This window comes from Sorex araneus, chromosome 7 (assembly GCF_027595985.1).
Source record: "Sorex araneus isolate mSorAra2 chromosome 7, mSorAra2.pri, whole genome shotgun sequence".
In the NCBI taxonomy this organism is placed as follows: Eukaryota; Metazoa; Chordata; class Mammalia; order Eulipotyphla; family Soricidae; genus Sorex; species Sorex araneus.
The window spans coordinates 51,649,006-51,670,190 of NC_073308.1; the positions used below are offsets into that span (position 1 = coordinate 51,649,006).

At 34.4% G+C, this 21,185-nt stretch overlaps 1 protein-coding gene across 4 annotated transcripts in view; it reads left to right on the forward strand.

Moving 5' to 3' along the window:
• The window catches only part of FSTL5 (follistatin like 5), a 693,844-nt gene that overhangs the window by 541,845 nt on the left and 130,814 nt on the right, over positions 1 to 21,185 (forward strand). For all 4 annotated transcript variants that reach the window (XM_055144641.1, XM_004606146.2, XM_055144642.1 and 1 more), the window contains exon 10: positions 2,825 to 2,959. In XM_055144641.1, coding sequence (XP_055000616.1) covers positions 2,825 to 2,959 — 135 coding nt within the window. The remainder of the gene's footprint in view (positions 1 to 2,824; positions 2,960 to 21,185) is intronic.

Genomic DNA, 21,185 nt, shown 5'->3' on the forward strand with positions numbered 1-21,185 from the left:
CTACCCCTCAGATAGATAAAGAATCTAAACTGACATTTCCTTAAAGAAGACTTACAGATGCCCAAGAGATATACGAAAAGATATTTGCTCAGCTAGCATCAGGAAAACCAAGTCCAAATAGCCTGACACCAGTGAGATTAGAGTACTTAAAAAGAGGTAGCAGCAATAGTTCTGGTGTGGAGAAAAAAATACCTTCATTCACTTGGTTAAAATCATGCCTGCTTCATCCTCTATGGAAAACAATGCAGAGGCTTCTCCACAAATTAAGAATCAAGTTTCCATTTGACTCAATTGTGTTTCCATTATTATTTTTTTGTCATTTACCCTGTAATCCCAATAACTTTAATTAAAAAAGACAAAGTACTTCTGTTCCTATGTACTTTGTAGCACAGTTCACAGTATGCAAGATCTGAAACAATATTCAATTGTTACCCCAAATTTGTCTTCAAGAATAGAAATTAGGGTATATAAACAGTTTATGGAATATCCCCACCAACACTGATTGTTTCTACTCTTTTTAAAATATGTCAGTCTCACTGGTGTAAGGTAATTTTGGCTTTCCTGGTAGATGAAACATATCTGTTGGTCTCTTTATATTCCTATATTTGGCCTTTCATATGCTTCAGCAAGGAAAATAAATGTTTGGGGTTTACTTTCCTTTTTCATACCTTCTGCTGAAACTTTAATGACATATTATACTATATGTTTAAGGTATTGTGTGGGAAGATACACACACATGCATATATACTTCTTGCTCTCTTTATATATACACAAATTATTCATGTTTAATTTATAATCACATCTGTGTAATTCATGACTTAAAGAGCAAGGTAACCTGTTCATAGTGAGAAGTTTGCATCACCATAAGGAATATATAAAATGAATTATTTAAAATACAGGCATGAGAAAGACATCTTATTGTTAAGGGCAAGTGAAATAGGTATCAACTATCTTGAAGATCCAGCAATTTTAAAACTGAATTTGAAAAATTATAAATGTGCTTATGCAGTAATCTCATGATCTTCTAAAAATAACTGTGCAAGGAACATAAGGTTAAGAGATTTTCAGCTTGGTCTAATTCTGAAGATTAGTGAGGTAGATACATCAGCATGATTAATGTATAAGGAAATTGGTAGTCCTGGTAATAAAGTAGGAAACGTGTAGAAATGCAAAATTATGTAAGGAAAGATCATAATATAGTGATAGACAAATCCAGAGAAAAACGTAAAAATATAGGAGAGGGAATTTGAAGAAGAAGCAATTTAACTTGATGTTTTAAAAATCTAGAAAATTTGGGCTGGAGAGATAGGACAGCTTTTGCCTTGCTCACAGCCAAGCTGGGTTTGATCCTTATTATCCCATGTGGTCCCCTGAGCACCCCCAGAATGATTCCTGAGTGCAGAGCAAATAGTAACCTCTGAGAATAGCCATGTGTGGCCAAACAAACAAGCAGAAAAAAAAATCTAGAAAATTTGATGTTAAGTATTTGGATCTTTGAAGTAAAGTATGCTTTTAAACGAGGGCTATGTTTCACATAAATGAAAAAAGCAAATGTATGCTTAGATGCACTATTTATTTCTAAACTTTTAAAGAAGGGGTTAGAAAATGAGGACTATAGACAAAATCTTTCGAGTTTTGTTTTGTTTTCCCTGCCTGTTTATTTTGGGGTTGATTCTCGCTCTGCTCTGGATTTAGCCTGGCTCTGTGCGCAGAGATCATTCCTGATGGTGCTCATGGGACCATGTGGCACACTGAAATTTATAACTAAAGTTGGTCACAAACAAGGCAAGTGCCTTAACCCTTGTGCTAGGTCCCCAACATGAAACTGTTTTCATAAATAAATAATTATTTATTCTTTATTGCTGAGAATTTGAACCAAGTTTAGCTGCATGTGAGACATGAACCTTAATCTCTGTACTATATTTCTAACCCTCCAACCATTTTGAGTAGAATGGTTTTTACAAGGTTGTGTTAGAAATAATTTTTCCTTATTAGTGATTAAGGTAATAATGGGGATAATTAATGGAAAATATGTGAAAGTGCTTTTAGGTAACCAACATGTAATAAATACTTAATTCTTTGTCTTACATATTGTCAAATAAGTTCAGAGTTAATTAAAATACTACTTTACCAAGATTTGGAAATGGAATTAACTTTGCTATAGTTATTTGGTTATACATGATAGTCAATTTTCTTGTTATACTATTTTTTAGTTACATGAACTTCTGGAAAAATAATGAATGCTTTTTAGATTAAAAAAATACTGTTTTGTTTTCTGGTACACAGGCCATGTAGTAGAATTCCTCTGTTTCCTTTACCTAATTATTCCAGGTGTATTATACAGACAAACTATTATGTTTGAGGAATTTCAATCATGTTATACTTGAACAATGCAGCTACTTGATTTGTTTTTAAAATGTGTTTTTATTTGTATCGTTACTTAATGAACTCGTATTTATTTTGTTTAAAATCATTGCAAAACTTTGAGACACAAAAGGTCCTGAATATTAAAAAAACAAGTATTTAAATAAAAATATACTGATCAATATAAATGCTTATGATGTGATGTAGAAAATAGGAACTGAATATAAAATGAAATATGCGAATTTAATAGAGTATTGGACTCTATGATAGAATGACAGCACACAAGTTATGAAACACTTGAATGCTTTTGGAATAATTGGAGTGTCTCCAGAGCATGGAAGTAGGAAGGGAAAAAGTTTAATTAGGACAAGCTAAGAGAACTGTTTCACTATGTAATCGGAAATCACTGTACCAAAACTGAAATTGTGGCTTACAAGTTACATTTGCCTTCTGTTTTCAGCAAATGGCAGTGAGGTTCACATAAGCAACGTGCGCTATGAAGATACTGGAGCATACACTTGTATTGCAAAGAATGAAGCAGGGGTGGATGAAGACATCTCCTCTCTTTTCGTGGAAGATTCTGCTAGAAAGACATGTATGTATTGAATGTATATTTATTTACGCACTGAACTCACACATAAACCACTTCCTTTTTTTTTGAAAAATCAAAAGCACATAAAAATTGTAAAAGGAGCAATGAAATTTAAACAGTTGTTATATGTAAAATAAATATGAATCTTGAATAATAAAAGTAGGCTTAGGTATTGCAAATGAGTTGTAGAAGGTTTAATACAACACGTGATTTTATTTTTTGTCAAACCTCCTGCATTCAAGGTTTTCACATTCAATAAACCTTGAATCTGGCTCATTTTTGGTTCCTCTCCCATTTAATTTGCAAGAATTTTAATTCCTTATGAAGAGTCCCACTCCCAAGCAATTTGATTAATTCACAGTAACAAAATAGTTCGATATTATCCCATAGGTTTACTAGGTTAATATATTTCTTTGTATGTAAGTCACATTGCACTTTGTGGCTACATGCTCCACTTTCCTGTGGAACAATGCTTTCACTGCCTCCACGTGATATTACTTCCCCGGCACTTTATTATCTTGATAAAATCAATTCTGATAATCTTATGAGGAACAAGATATAAGAAAACATATTTTTCTTCCAAAAAAATGGTTGACGTGGTGAAAGACTGTGACCATGGGAAGATGCCTAGGAAGGATGCGGGTGTAGACAAAGATGTTCCAGGTGAATATATGCTTGTAGTCAAACTGAATGGAATTCAGCAGATGGTAATAACATTTGTCAGATTATTTCTATGTAGGCAAATGCAATTTTTTTCCTACGGTTCAAAAATCTCCAAATGGTTTGGGGGATGTGTTAAGATGCATTTAAAATGACTATTTTACTCCTTGGTCTGATTTATTATAATTATTTATGCTTTTTATTAAGGATTTTTTAGGGGATTCAAAAATTTTGAAGGTCTTCTTATTAGCTCATTCATTTCTCTAAACTTACTTTTAGATCAAAGTTAAAGGATTCTCCCTTGGAATTTGAGCCTTCATATATCCATGATTTTATATATATCAATGTAATTGATATATAATTATATAAATATAATTAAATCAATATAATTGATATATATATAATCATACATATGAGTGGATCAGAAAAGCAAGTCTTAATTTCCAGCATATCACTGTATTTGTTATGCTAAGAAAATCACTTTTGTAAGTTAATATTAAAATATTATTAATATAAAACTGAAAAGATATATGGTTTTGTTTATATACAGTGCAACATGATATCTTTACTGTACTGACACACTTCTTCAAAAATAGAAATTTACAGTGCACTTTCTGTTAAAAATATATTTTATGTGGCTGAAATAATAAAACACTTCAGTTTGTCCATGGTGATGCCATTTTTAAAACACTGTCAACTAAATAGCATATTTTATTTTAATTTTAACCATTTATAATTTTGTGTACTTCCCTTATTATAATATTAAAGGAATCCTTATATAACAATTAAATTTTGAGGGATATTTTTAGAGAATAGGTAAATGCAATTCTATTCATATATAGTCAAAATGCATTTGTTTAATAATAAACACTTTTAAAATCATTTTATCATATTATATAACTTGTAACTTAAAAGATATATATTCAGAAAGTCCTGGAGTATTTTCTCAGCATGTGAGACACCTGTTTTTTTTTTTTTTTTTTTTTAATTTTTTATTGTGGAAAGTTACAAAGTTACAAAGTTTTCAGGTTTAAATCTCAGTTATACAATGCTCGAATACCCATCCCTTCACCAGTGCTCATATTCCACCACCAAGAATCCCAGTATAGCTCCACCCCGCCCCCTCACACCCCAAACACCCCCACGCCCCTAGCCCCCCCACCCTGAGCCCCCCCCGCCTGTGTAACTAATAAATTTCACTTTACTTTCACTTTGATTGCATACAATATTTCAACAAAACTCACTATTATTGTTTGGAGAGTCTCTCCCCTAAAGTCAGACCTGCTGCAAAGGAAGCATAAGGTAATTTGTTTTCCATTGCTGAGGATGAAGAAGTGTGAGGTCGAGTGACCACACTTAGCGGCCTCTCAGTTTTGGGTTTCTGTAATTTAGTATTTTAGTAACTAAGTCCAGAGAGATATCTGCCAGAAGTTGCATCGTTGCCAACTTGTACTTCTCAGTTACATTATATTCCACATAAGAGACACCTGGGTTTGATCTCTGTCATCACTAGTTACTCTGAGAACTAGCAGGAGTACCAGACCCCCAAATGAAGCAGAAATCATCACTGCCAACAACAACATAAACAGACTATGAAATCAAAATCTACAGATCAGACAAAATGTAAGACAAAAGAATAAATTTTAAATAATTTGAATTATGCTATTACTATCAAAGATAAGTTATTTTATGATATAAAATTCAAAATATTGCTACATTTGTTTTTATCAAACTTTCAGGGTTGCAGAAACAATACAAGATCCAGCATTATCCCAGTCTTCCTTTCTCCCCAACCTCTGTGTGTGTGTGGCCTCCTAGGATCATATTAATTTAAATAATATCTTAGAGTTTGTTTCCTTTGGAGACTGCCTAATCCTTTAATTTGTTTTTTGTTTGTTTGTTTTTCTTTTTCTTTTTGGGTCACACCCGGGGATGCTCAGGGGTTACTCCTGGCTTTGCACTGAGGAATCACTCCTGGCAGTGTTTAGGGGACCATATGGGATGCTGGAAATAGAACCCGGGTCAGAGGCGTGCAAGGCAAATGCTCTACCCACTGTGCTGTCACTCTAGCCCCTGATTTGTTTCTTTTTTATTTCACGTATGAATGAGATCGCCCAGTGTTAGTCTTTTTATTTCTGACTCACTTAACTTGGTGTGACTTTCTCCACTCCCATCCAATTTGAGGGAAATGACATCCCCTTTAAAACAATTAGAACATTTAGAACATTTAAAGACTATTTTTGTTCTAAGTCAGAAAGTCAAATAAAAGTACTACTTAAATATGTAAATTACCTAGCATTAATATAGATAAAAATTAACAGGCACATATATAATTCTATAATTAATTATCATCATCATCATCATCATCCCATTGATCGTCGAATTTCTTGAGTGGCCTCAGTAACGTATCCATTTGTCCTAGCACTGAGATTTTAGAAGCTGCTCTTTACTCGTCCTTCCCAACGATGACACATTGGAGGCTCTTTCAGGGTCAGGGGAATGAGACCCAGCATTGTTACTGGTTTTGGCATATGAATACACCATGGGTATGTATGGGGAGTTTGCGAGGCTCTTCCATGTGGCCAGGAAACTCTCAGTAGCTTGCCATATTCTCCCAGAGGGAGAAGTAGGCTGTAAGACATCTTCTGGGTGCTTGGTTTTAAGTCTCTGAATGTTGGCCATTGGTGGGATTACACGGCGCAGAGGACAGTCCCTGGGTATGACTGCCTAGCTACTGGAAAATGGGAAATCTGGGCAGAATAGGCCCAGTCCCAATCTGAAGAGGCTCGGAGGTCTCAGCCCCAGGTCCCACACACCTGGGTACCTTCATGCGTGAGGCTCGTTTGAACGTGTGGAGAGGGGCCTTGAGCATGGATGTGGCTAGGCTCTGGAGGTCTTCAGCCATGGGAGCTCTGCTCAGGGCTCTAATAATTATCTAATAGTTAATTAGATAATAAAAATTATAAAATAATATCTACCCACTTATTAACATCCTAACTGTATGAGGTCATATTAGATTTTGTTTTTAATCACACAAGGACTTTAGGTTATTTTCTGGATGGGATGGTAGTTTGGACACACTGGTAGTGCTTAGGGCTTACTCTTGCAATGTGTGTGGGACCATGTATGACACTGAGGGCTGAACCAGGGTTAGCCATGTGCAAGATGAATGCTTGCCTCTCTTTACTATGTCCCCAAATGGCCAACAGTGAATGAATGTTCCTTATTCATCACATTTAGAGCTATGCTTTTATTTTTCCAATCTTATTTTTTCTTATTTTTTCCAATCTTATTCTCAGTGGTATGAGATTATATCTAAGTCAGACATTTAAATTTCTCGAATATTATAGCAAAACCGCTTCTTTCATATACATACCATCAACATCTATGTCTTCTTCTGATAAGTTAATCCTTTACCCTCCTCTCTACGGATTGTATATATTGAAATTACTGGCACCTACCCCTCCCCAAACACAAAAACCTAAATTTAATAATAAACACACCCGTGTTTATTCTGACTCTCAGAATAATAGCCAGAGAATGGAAACAACCCAAATATCCAGCAACAGATGAACAGATAAAGAAGTTGGGGTATAGGTACTCAATTGAGCTGAATTGAGCAGCTATAAGAAGACATGAAACCATGCAAAATATTTTATTTCTGAAAAAGGGTATAGAACTGAAAAGTATTACTATACTAAGAGAAATAGAGGGGAAAGGACAAATACTGGATGAGCTCACTAATCTGTGGCATTGAAAGAGACAAAATAAGGAAATTGTATCAGGCAGTGACAAACATCTTGCCTTGGGTTACAAAATTCTGATTATCAGAACGTGGGGAGAAGGTAGCAATAAATGAAGAACTTGTTTAGAAGTAGCATAAGACATTGGTGGACTTGGGACTTTTGGTGGTGGTATTTGGGGTGGGGTCAGTAACGTGTTATCTAATACCAGAAACTTTAATCCTATTTCATTATAGTTTTGGTAGATTTTTTTAAAAATATAGTTTAAGTAAAACAGTTACTGTACAGCTTAAAGTGGGATAAACCAGGGGAAATATTGGCATAGATATTATGCCATAAAAAGAAAAAATGTATATTTCTTAAACTCTATGTTTTCTTTGGGTTTATTAGATATCATAAACTAAATTCTCTACATAAAAGAACAGCAGCACCAAACATAGGTCACAATAATATTAAGGGACGATGCAGTTCTCTGCAAATTTGCAATTGCAGGGGCAACTCTGTGTTCTCTTTTATAATTTTATAGGCAAAGACCATTATTGATTCTACCAGGCACATTTGTACTTTGATATATAGATATTTTCAAAAGAATAAATGAAGAACCCGTCATACATATATCAGTGGAAGCTTTGATCTGTTTATTTGCAGATATTAAACATTATTTGCCTACGTTTTTTCAAAGTAATTTCAGATGTCCCAATTTTTCCTTTTAATAGTGATAGAACACAATGGATATCTGAAAATCAGACTAATATCATAGAAGACCATGAACTTTGGAGTAAGATGGAAGTTAGAAGCATTATTCTACCACATAATAGCCCTGTGATTTGGGGCTATTTCCTATTCTCACTGAGCTTTAATTTTATGATCTGTAATATGGGATAAATACTAACTCACTAGGGATTTCTTTGCAGATATTTTATGTAAAACAGCATAGTGTTAGATGTAAAGTAGATCTTACTGTGCCTAGTGCAATATTCTTAAAATAATTACTTGCTAGAAGCATTAAAAATTAATTTTGAAAAGTCCAGAGAAGCCAGTAATAGAAATGAGAGTTTCTACAATGAACCACACACATAGAGATAAATGTAGAGTTAGAGATAGTAATGGAGATAGAGGTAGATGGAGAAAGAAGAGAGAGAGGGAGAGGGAAGAGGGAGAGAGAGAGAGAAAGACAGAGAGATGAATTTATATTGAACTCTATCTTTAAGAGTTATAAAATGCCCAAATATGCAACATTTTTCTTTTGATGTTTAAAAATTTGACTCAAATTTTTGGAGTTTGCATTTTTCCTTTTAATGCAACTATTATTATTTTAAACAAAGAATATTTTTCTTTGAGGGGGAAAGAGTTCACATTTGCCGCAGAGTCAAAGCAAAAGCCATAATTTTTTGATCTTTATTTTCACCAATTTATAATGAAATGATTTTTTTCTCTAAAATGCACTCTTCTTTCATTTCTAAAATTTTAATTTAAGAACTGTGATTTACAAAGTTAATGATACAACATTTCAACATGAATCTCAACACTAGTGTCAGCTTACCTCAAGCAGTGTTCCCACAATCCATCCCTGTCTTGAAACCCTTTCCCATCCCCTGCTTGTCAACTTGAAAAGCATATTACAAAATTCCAGTGGTTGCAGCTTAGATCACATGTTTTCAATTTTGTTGAGTCGTATTTGAGATATTTGGCCATATCACTCCACTATATTGCCAGTATAACTAAAACCCTGTCTCCTGTTCGTCCATGGCTTCTTATTCTTTTCTCCCCTCTGTTTTGTTTCTTCTCTGTCCTTCTCTAAACACTGGGATCAAGGGTGATCTAGGCATCCTCTCTTTATGACAGTACAGTTCCTCATCTAGGCATGTATATACCACATTTAAGTGAGATCATCCAGTGTGTCTTTCTTCTGGCTTACTTCACTCAACGTATCTTGTAGTTCCAACTAGGTGGCAGGAAACTGCATGATTTCATCATTCCTTACAGATTCATGATATTGCATACCATATCTTCATAATCCATTTGTTTATCATTGGACACATATATTGCACAGAGTTCTGCAAGGAATAATGGTGTGTATCCATCGTTTTGAATGAATGTTTTATGCCCTGGGGCTAGATGCCCAAAAGCAAGATTGCTGGGTCATATGGCAGTTTGTCTAAGTTTACTGAGTGCTTTTGATATGGTCAGGATATTTTCAAATAAATAACCTTCTATGTTTATCTAATTCCACCCCCCCCCCATTTACATACTGTTTTCCACAGGAGTTTTTCCAGATACCATTACTATCAGCAGTGGATGAGAATTCCTTTTTCACCACATCCCCACCAATACAGATTGTTCCTACTCTTTTTGATATGTGCATTCTTGCTGGTGTGATATGGTATCCCGTTGTTTTCTTCATTTGAATTTCTCTGGTGCTGAGATTTTTTTTTTCATACGCCTACTAGTCATCCACCTGTCTTTCTCTGAGAAGTGTCTATTCATTTCCTCTAACCTAAAATGTACCATTCTATTGCTGTACTTTTGAAAGATTCAGGGAAGAGAGGTACTGAATTCCATGAAGAGTGCGATAAAAATGGAGAAAGATTTACAACTTCTGTGTTAAATGACACGACACCTTGTTTAGCTGCAGCATCTGAGTAATCATCCAGCTATTTTCCTCATAATGCAGCACTTAGGGTTGTACCTAAGTGCTATTTTTTTTCTTACAAACTACACTTTCCAGAAGTTTGCACTGTTGTGAGAACAATTCATGCAAAACATCATATCTAAGGAGTTTATGTTTTGCTCGTACCCTAATCTTTGAATTTGTAAGCTTTGAATTACAGTGCCCAACTCTCAATGAACCTCACTGGATGTTTTCTCTTATGACAAATTGAACCACAGAAAAGTTCTTCAAAATAATATACTTTGCAGTTATGTTAAAGGTACGGTTTGATAGCTAAGATTTAATGGTGTGGTATACAGAAAAGATTTAAATGCAGAGAGGAACAGAAATGGGCCATAGGGGAAGATGTGGTGCTTATAACAGGGAGTAGAAAATAATGGGAAATTTGTGTGTGGGGGGATTAGGTAAAGATAGAAGGTTATTTATTTGAAAAAAGCTTGACCATAGCAAAAGCACTCATTACATTGTCATTCTCAAGAGGAATCAGTTTCCAGATAATAATAATTTATCTTCAGGATTAAGGCAAATGAAAAGCAGTGTGAATACAAGATGCTATAGAAAGCTTTTAAGCTACTGGCTGCATGGAGCAATGAGAATAGATTAAATCACATTGTCAAGACTTTAGTAAAGACTATGATTAATCTAGCTGCTTGCAAATCGTGGAATATAATGTCTGATATTATAATAGCATGTGCATATTTTCCCATTGGCATAGGCAATGTAGTGTTTGAAATTTTGGTATTGTAATAATTCTCACCTTAGAATTAACTTAGTAAGTTAAAATTAGTTGCTTGTTATGAACTAAAAGCCACCATATTATTACAGAACAGAATTTAAATTGACAAAATCTACAGGATCACTTTAATAAACATAATGTAAATATAAGATGTTGACATTATAGAATGCAGTGTGTATAATTCAAAAAGAGACTTAGAACCATAGTAAAGTGTATGCACATATGTCTACATATGAAAATTATATAAATGCCAAAAGTGTCTATTTTATAAGTAAAGAATCTTAAAGAAGTTAAAATATGACTTTTTTTTTTTTTGCTTTTTGGGTCACACCCTGCAATGCACAGGGGTTACTCCTGGCTTTGCACTCAGGAATTACTCCTCCTGGCGGTGCTCAGGGGACCATATGGGATGCTGGGATTCGAACCCGGGTTGGCCTCGTGCAAGGCAAATGCCCTACCCGCTATGCTATTGCTCCAGCCCCAAAATATGACCTTTTTATATGTGGAATTTTGGCTGTGTTAGTGCAAACTTTCAAGCTATAAATTTATTCTATTAAAAGTAGAATGAGGTTCCCTTAGAAAAAATAAAATTTGAATTACCAGTGACTCATTGATACCATTTTTTAGAAATCTCAGAATTTCTCTGAATTATAGAAAAACACTGCTATTAAAAAATATTTCTAGAACTAAATCCATAGCAACATTATTCACAATGATCAAAAAAAACTATCAAATGTAACTGAATAAAGAAACATTAATATATCAGTGGAATACCTCTGTGTCATTAGTAGGATGGAGTTGCATTGATTGGACAAATGTCTGGGTTTAATATAATTATACTAAGTGAAATAAGTAAGCAAGTGAAAGATAATTTCACAGTATATGAAATCAAAATAATAACTAAAGCATATGAATCACTTCAAGGCTCAGTTGGTCATTTTGGTGGTGGGATGGAGTAGGATTTTGGTGGTAGGTGAAGTGAATTTTATATTGAAGGGGGATTATAGATCATAGTGGTATAACTAAATGAGATTATTACTTTGAAAAATAAAATAAATCAACATATAAAATACTAATAAATTTAATCTACTACACAACATTTTCAGTAGGGTGCTATACTGAAATATTTCAGAATGAGCAATTTGTATTTAATTTTGAAACTAAAAAAGAACTTGTATGTGTGATAGGAATTTAAATATGAGTAAACTTTTGAAATAAAAAATATTTTTTCTATGGGCTGAAGAGATAGTACAGTAGGTATAGGGCTCTTGATTTGCACTAATTTCATAGGTAGCATGGTTATTAAAATGTTCACAGATTATAAAGTTCACCTGAGAGAAAGAAAAATTATGCTATGTAATTGCTCTTTCTGGGACTCTGTGCCAGGCTGTTTTCACTCGGGGCTTCCAGAGGGGGGCGGGTGAGAACCCTCCCCACCCCAAGGGACCCAGCCCCAGCAGCCGACCTCCACTACCCAACCACCCCCAGGCTCCAGGCCTCTTTCCGGACCGCCACTTCCTACCTGTTTTCCATAATTACCACACCATATTTGATGGAGTTCAGACAATAGGCAATAAATCATAGAGAGCAATATATATATAATAAATTATGCATTATGTAATATATATACATATACTTACAATGGAGACATTACTGGTGCCCGCTCGAGCAAATCGATGAGCAATGGGATGACAGTGATAAGTGATACAGTGATACAGTGATATATATCTATATCTATATCTATATCTATCTAGCTATCTACACACACACACACACACACACACACACACACACACACAAACCTCTCAGAGAGTCTGGCAAACTACCAAAAGTATCCCACCTGCACGGGCAGAGCCTGGCAAGCTCCCCATGGAGTATTCGATATGCCAAAAACAGTAGCAATAGGTCTCATTCCCCTAACCCTGAAAGAGCCTCCAATTGTTGGGAAAGACAAGTAAGGAGAGGATGCTAAAATCTCAGGGCTGGGAGGAATAGAGACCTTACTGGTGCCCACTTGAGTAAATCGATGAACAATGGGATGACAGTGATACAGTGAATTGCTCTTTCTAGCTTGCTCATTATACATTCAATTCTGATCAACTCAGAATCCCAGCTCCAAGTATTGTCCCCTGAGCCCTACCAGGAGTGATCCCTGAGCTAGGAATAAACCTGGAGGACCACTCTGTGTGTACCACTCAAAGCTTATGCACATAGTAAAATAGAATTCGTGTCTAGATTAATGTTTCATAAGCATTGATTGCTTTGTGAAATTGTGTTATTTTTCACAGCTTCTAATATGTCTGCTCTCTGTTTAGCCAATAGCGTTGTCACATCTGGCACAGTGAAGTGTGCCATAAGCATTTTCATCTATTGACCCTGAACATGTTAAGTGACCTGTCATTTTCATATTTCAAAGCTAAATATAAATATATATATAAAAGTCATTAAATATGTTTCAAATCTACTGTACTTTTTGCAGAGTATCAGAGATATGTTATTAAAAAAGATATTTTATGATTTGAATGTCACTGAATTGACATATTTATAGCAATCACTAGAATTTGGGACTCCTTTTTGATTACTAGCCAAAACTCAAAGTTTTCTTATTTTGATTTATTACCTAAATTTTGTCTGTAATTTTTGTTTGATACACTTTCAATGAATCATCTTCTGTATCATATCCTCTTATCTGCATCATCTTCTATATTACAATGCTAGTTTTTCTAATTTACTTTATGATCACTTTGATGACATTTTACCTCAGGCATGCAGACTAAATAAATTTATATAGTTCTCAGTATAAAATTGATATGAAATTTTTAAAAAATCTACATACTGTTTTGCTATTTTCAGGGAAATAAAAACAGCTGAAACTTACTGTGAAAATCTATAGTTCCAGAATTTTTTAAAAGCAAACTATAATACACGGATTCTAATTGTACTTAGCATTTTTGTCACTCAATAAGCTTTTTTATTGTCTTCTAGTACAGATATTTAGAAAAAAATCAAAGATGTGATTTTTTAAATATAAACTCTACTCAAGATGCTCAGGTGAGGTTGATGTGAATTTTCTTCTCAAAAGTTTTATGAAGTATACATTATGCCACACATTTTTATCAACTGATTATAAAGAACCAGTATTATACTCTGTGCATCCTTTAGTCTTCTATTGAAGTATCTGAACTCTTATCAGAGATGACTGTGTGCACTTAGCAAGTGAAAAAGAACAATTACACGGTTTGATTGTTCTTCCCTTATGTGATTAACTTTATAACTCGTGTGCATTTTAATATTCCTGTTACCTATGAAATGTGGTATCACATATGGAATTTTATCAAATGTGAAATTTCTTAAAGGTGCTTTCTATTTCATGCAGGAAAGTTGTGTGCTGGTTTGAGGGGAAATACTCCTGCTTGCCTAATCTTACGTATCTTTACTACCATGGTAGAATTAAATGGCAAAATATTTCAAGGGATCTTGAAAGTATAAAATTTGAATAGAAAGGAAATTATTATTTTTTAAACTTAATATCCATGACACAAGCAGTAATACCCCTTCATCAATTCTTAATTTTGATAATATGTTAATTTTCTATAAACACTTACTACACTTTCTATTTGTTTTTAATCATTGAATGTATTTTTATTTTTGTAAAGTTTTTCACAATAATTCATTACAATTAATACTCAAACACCAACCCCACAACCATTGTACTTTTCTACCACCATATTTGGAAAGCTTCCACCCCAAATCCCAAATCATACCCTCAAAATCTTGGTATTTCATTCATGTAAAGCATGAGAGGTTGTGTGCCTGCAAGTGGCTGCACGCTCCAGGAATTCTAAAATTTAGAATTTGGTTATACAGTAGATTCACTCATGGGTGAGGCCTATGTTGTTCTCTTCCGGAGCTTTATTTTTGAGTCTCTGGATCATGGCCATTGATGAGATCACATGGTTCCAGGGACAGTTTGTGGGCGTGACTGCCACGCTACTGGAAAACTTGTGAGATGGGGGGAAGAGGTCCATTCCTGCTCTGAGCGAGTATGGAGAGTTCAGTCATGGGTCCAATGTACCTGGGTTTTTCTGCAGGTTCACCCATGAGTGAGGACAATTCACGCCTGTGGAGAGCAACCATGAGCGTGGTGCTGGTTGGGTTGGGTTCTGGAGGTTTTCAGCTGCTGGAGCTCTTTGGGGTGAGGAGGGTAACTCAACCTGCCACCCGCAAAGTTGCCCCAGTGAAGACAGCCTGGTGTGTGCCAAGTCTGGCCACTCTGGAAAGGAAATTATTATGAATAAATATATTTAGTTAATGTCAAATGTACCATATTATGGTCACAACTGAATTTTTAGATACCACTTGAATTTAAAAGGCTGATATATTATTAAACTATGTTCTCTAATACATTGTTCAATAAAGCAATGAAGCATAGATTGTGCAACCCATTTTGACTATTCCATTAGTAGCAGAATATGCTATTGTATGTGTCTCTTCTAAGTGGTGCAGAAGGCCCAGAGGCCTCTCCCTGTGAATCGTGGCCACCCAGGCTACTAGTTGACTGCAAGAAACTGCGGATGCTTTGCTGCTTAGGCCTTGTGGTGTGCGGGATGCCAAGCCACCCCACTGATGCTCAGGTGCCTCCAGACCAAACACTGCATTGCCCCATAAATCTCTTTTGCCTTCATAATGTATGTAGTTTAAATGGAGGTTTCAAAATGCAGAATAAGCATCAAAAGGGAAAATTATTAAGTTAAAATGAAGAAATCTTGGAGCATGAAAGACAGAGTAGAGGGTATGTGCTTTGCCTTGCACACAGCCAGTAAGGTAGCATCCCTAGCATTGCATATGGTCCCCAGAGCAACTCCAGGAGGGATCTTTATACACAGAGACAGGAAAAACTCTGAACATAGCCATTGTCGTCCTAAAATCAAACATAAAGTAAAATAAAACAAAGTAAAATGAAGAAGTTCTAATCTTTAATTTGCCCTAAATTGCCAATGTGATTCTGAGGAACTTATTATCACTGTTATAGAATGACAGATAAAAGTCAAATGACCCCAAAGAAAACCAGCTTGTAGTCTTAAAATTCTTTTCAGAGAAAAGGAAAAGCAAGTGTAAATACCATCATATATAGATATTATATATAATCATTTTAGTTATGATGGAAACTCAGCTTATAACAAAGAAATGCTGATGTGTATTCAGCAGAATGTCAAAAATTAAAGTTCTATTTATCCCATGCTTTGATGAAGTTTGGAAAAATAGAATTATGCAATGCTAGCAGTAATTCTATGTTTGTCGTAGACTAAAAATACTATACAAGAAATAATAGGTTTGATACTTTGTACTTTCTTCTAATAAATATTAAATTAATGCAAACACAAGTTATGTTTGCATTATATAGTCAGCAATAAATAAAACAGCCCCCAATTATTCAAAATTGCTATTGTGTAAGTGACGGTACAAATAAAGAACAACTAAAATGGATAGTAGGTTTAAAGAGCTTTGATTTCCACAGCTGGTGGTAGGGGAGCGGGCTCTTAGAACAGAAAACAGACCACTACAACAATGATAATTAGACACAAACTGGTACGAAGGAGCTAAAGTAATACACATGATGACCTATTAATACCTGTATTACAAATTATGATGCATAAAAGGAAGGAGAGAGAGGGACAGAGAAAGAGGAAGACAGAGAAAGAGAGAGAGAGAGAAAGAGAGAGAGAAAGAGAGAGAGAGAGAGAGAGAGAGAGAGAGAGCAATGAGATGCCTGCCATAGAAGCAGGCAGTGGGCCATGAAAGGTGGGAGGAAAATTGGGAACATTGGTAGTAGTGAAATGTACACTGGTGTAGAGATGGGTTTTGGAACGTTGTATACCTGAAAACCAATTATGAATAACCTTGTAGCTGTATATTATGGTGAGTCAATTAAAATTATAAAAAAATTAAAAATGCTATAATAGATATTCAAGTATGGTACTATTACAGACAAAGAAGCAGCAAATCCAAACTGAGATGTATAGCGAAATTTTTGTAGAGGTAATTTGAGCTGAAAGCAGTTGTTTAGTGATGTTGGTATAACCTAAGTGTTAAAAGCATCTCCAACAGTGTTTATAATTGTGATGTATATGGCGATTTCATTTATTTTTTGTAAACCATGATTAAGAGTGTTTTTTTTTTACAATTTGTAATGAGGAATGAAAATGAACTCTTCGGAAGATAAGATTCAGGAAGGTATGAACTACTGAATTTAAAAGTCAAATTCAGAGAGATTTACATATTTTATTTATTTTATTCTGCAAAAATACATTTTCTAAATCTGTATTAATTTAACATGTTGTCTAGATATGAGATACAAGGATATTTTTCTGGATTTTGTTGCTAGCATGCAGTTATTTGGTATGTTTTCATATTACTTGAGTAGGATTATCCAAGTTTCAATTTCTAATATAGTATATAAGACAATAAATTTACATGCCTACTACTTAATCCTAAAATGGAATATATAATGAGAAAACTTATTATAACATGCTAAAGGGACATAATTAATGTGAGGCTTGTTATTCTGGTTTCAAGGTCAGGTTGAATAATTTTCCTTGATTCAACTTTTGAAGAGTATTTGACATATGGAAATTCCCAAAAGAGAGCAATACTTAGTTTTTTTAATGTATTGAGTTCATTATTGGGTACATTCAGAGTGGTCCTTAAGGAATTATTGTGTATGTGTGCTTATATAAATATATGATTAGTACAATTTTTGTCAGACATTTATTTTTAACAAAGCCTAATCTGAATGTATGCCTCGTGATACATCAATTGATACTCTTCATCAAATCTTTTTTCTTTTTTTTTTTGCTTTTTGGGTCACACCCGGCAATGCACAATGGTCATTCCTGGCTCATGCACTCAGGAATTACCCCTGGCGGTGCTCAGGGGACCATATGGGATGCTGGGATTCGAACCCGGGTCAACCGCGTGCAAGGCAAACGCCCTCCCCGCTGTGCCATCACTCCAGCCCCATCAAATCATTTTATAGGATATTTTTGCTTTACTCCACATTATTTGCTTAACTTCAGATTTTTAATACATGCTTCTCTTATTTTACTTTCTTAGATGGTATAAATTAGCTCAATTATGGACATTCATTGAAATAAAATTTCAGTGGATCCAATGTAATAAAATACTTGATACCATAGCTAGCAGTCAGTGTGGGCTCAATAAGTGTTCTGATTATCATTGTTTTTCTGGGTCAACAATTGTGAGCTTTAAAATTTTCTTAAACATATGAAAAGTAGATAAAAAGATGGATGTGCAAAATCACTGAAAGTGTGGAAACCATATATATAACACATGAAACTATTGAAAGGATTTGCTAATTTTAAAAAAATATGGGATCCTTACCCTGACTTGTGCTGAGGGATCACTCATGGTGGGGCTAGAGGCAAGATATGTCACCCAAGTTGACCCAAGACAACTGTGTGCAGGAAAGCATGCTGCCAGCTCTACCTTGCCATTCCCCCACATAATTTTTAACACATAAAATGTTTTTTTCTTTTAAAACATAATGCATGGTCAGTTGGTTCTTTGGAAAAATAGAAAGCGGAATCCCACATATAACACTAAATAAGATTCCCTTCAGTTACATGAACTTCACAGTGAATTGCATGCATCTTTTCTTACTGATGCAGATAATTCCATATCTTTATCCAATCAACTACTGTTAAACATTTGTAGATCCTGGGATCATGTACTAAAGGACACAATGAACATCAGTGTTCATGCATCTTTCTGAACAGCTGCTTTTGTAATCTTCTAGTAGATACCAAGAAGTTTGGACAATGGGGTATTTGGAAACTCTGTTCTCATTTTTTCTGAGTAATCTGTATTGTTTTCCATAGAAGCTGGACCAGATAACATTTCTACCAGCAGTGAATCCGGGTTCTTTAGTTCACCACATCCCTACAAACAATAGTTGTTTTAAGTCTTTTTGATATCTGCCATTCTCACTGGTGAGAGATGATGTCTCCTTGTCATTTTGAATTTACATTTCTCAAATAGCAAGTCTAAATAATGTAGTTTGTATTTATATTTGATATAAAAATATTTAAGGTTCAGCTACATGTAGAAATTGTTTTCACTTTTGTTAGTTGTTAGGGGAATCATCTAAATGTTTACACTTGTATGCATAGTATTGTTACTGAATGAAGATGGTTCCACTTTTGAATTGCATACTCACAAAAAAGGCTTATGCTCCTGAGACAGCTTTAATACAATCTGTGTTTCCCTTTCCTGTTCATTCTTGTGGAGATTAGGAAAGATATGTTTCATAGGGAATGTTAAATAAATGAAATGTTTATGCAGTTGTTCTTTTCATCTGTGATTCCAGATATTCCTTGTTACAGTTCAAATTGTTATGTGTATCATGATCCTTAAAGAGGAGAAAAGAGAATATTCACATATATTAAATTATGTTGTTGGGGCTGGAGCAATAGCACAACAGGTAGGGCATTTGCCTTGCATGTGTCTGACCCAGGTTCGATTCTCAGCATCCCATATGATCCCCCAAGCACCACCAGGAGTAATTCCTGGATGCAGTGCAGAGCCAGGAGTAACCCCTGAGCATTGCCGGGTGTGACCCAAAAAGCCAAAAAAAAAAAGTTGTTATAACTTCTCTATTTTATGTTGCTTTTAAAATTGTGTTATGTTTTATTTTGTAAATTTTTTAATAAGTACTTTTTTTCTAGGAAAAAAATGCATATCAGGGGCTTGAGGTATCAACAGATACTGCATTTGCATTGCATGTAGCAGCTCAGGTTAAATTACCAGTTCCGCATTTGGCCCCCCAACTCTTCCAGGAGTGATACCTGAGCACTGAGGATGGAATAAGCCCTGACAATAACCAGGTGTGGCTTCCCCCAATATAGACTACATAAGTTTATTGTATATATATATACACACACATATATGCAACATATATTTATATGTGCACATATATATACATATATATAACCAAATTCTAATTATAGAAGCACTCTCTCATGATTCAGGTGAAAATACTATACATAGAATAAAGCATTTTTATTTCAAATTCTCTTTTTAAAAGTTATTTTATGTTAAATAATACATAATTTAGTATAATGCTTTTAATTTTCATAATCTGGAGGACACAAAGAATTTCATGAAATACACCTTGTATTTTTCCACCATTAGATCAAATTTTTCTAGTCATTCTCTAGTTAGAAGATACATTGATTTACCACTGAGCTACTATGTTATATTATTTTAAGAAAAATATCTTCATGTATCTGTATATGTATGAATCAGATAACACCACCATTTTTTTGTCATTACCCATATGACCCTAAAGTGTATATTGTTACCATTCTATCCTTCTAGTAACCATCATACTTTTCACAGAGATCAGAGATTTTTAAGTGCACATTTTTCATAAATTCTGATTTTTCTTTTATAATTTTATAGTTGTGCTAATTTACAAATAGTAAATGTATTGAGGAGAGTCTAAGAATTTTTTTCATTGAAAATTTTCTCTGTGCTTTTTTACTTTACACATCACATATATCAAAAAATGATACTTGAGGTCACAAAATTAGATCAGTAATTGTCTTTTTCCTCCTGATGAGATGTCATATTGACATGTTCCTTATCAAACTCTATCACTGTTGGTACAAAAGACAATATCCACATTTTTTAATAGTTAAAAAATATTCCATTGTGTATACACACAAATATGCATAAATATACACACATACTGTTTGGAGATAAATGCAGTGTTTACAAACCCTAGTAAGAAGGGCTTCAATATGCATGCAGATATATATTTGAAATATTATTTTTGTGTATTTCAAATAGATACTTCAGAATAAATTCATAGGTAGTATAGTTAGATAAATACATATTTTTTTGAGACAGAGGTACCTATACTGGTTTCAATAAACTAATTCACATTCATACTAATATATGAAGGCTCCTTTATCTCTACATCCAGCTGGGGATTGTTTGTACCTGCTTTTTTTAATACAAGCTATGTAGAATCATTTTCAGAGATGACATCTCATTGTCATTTCAACTTGCCTTTCCTTGGTATAAAAAACAATAATGAGAATGTTTTATAGTACTTTTTATCCCTCTACTTGCTATGCTTGAGGTGTCTTCTCAATTCTTCCTTCCAAGTATGATAGATTAAGTCTTTGTGCTGATTGTTTTTGTGGTTCTAGGAGTCAAACTCAGGTCTCACACATACAAGATATGTTTATAGCTTCACCTCCTCCCTGGCCCTTTCTTCTTTGTATACAATAGCTCTACATGTAAATTAATATTGTCTCTTTTACTTTGCAATATGTTGTGTGCAAATATTTTCTCCAATTCAACAGGATGTCTTTTGTTTTAATAACTATGTGC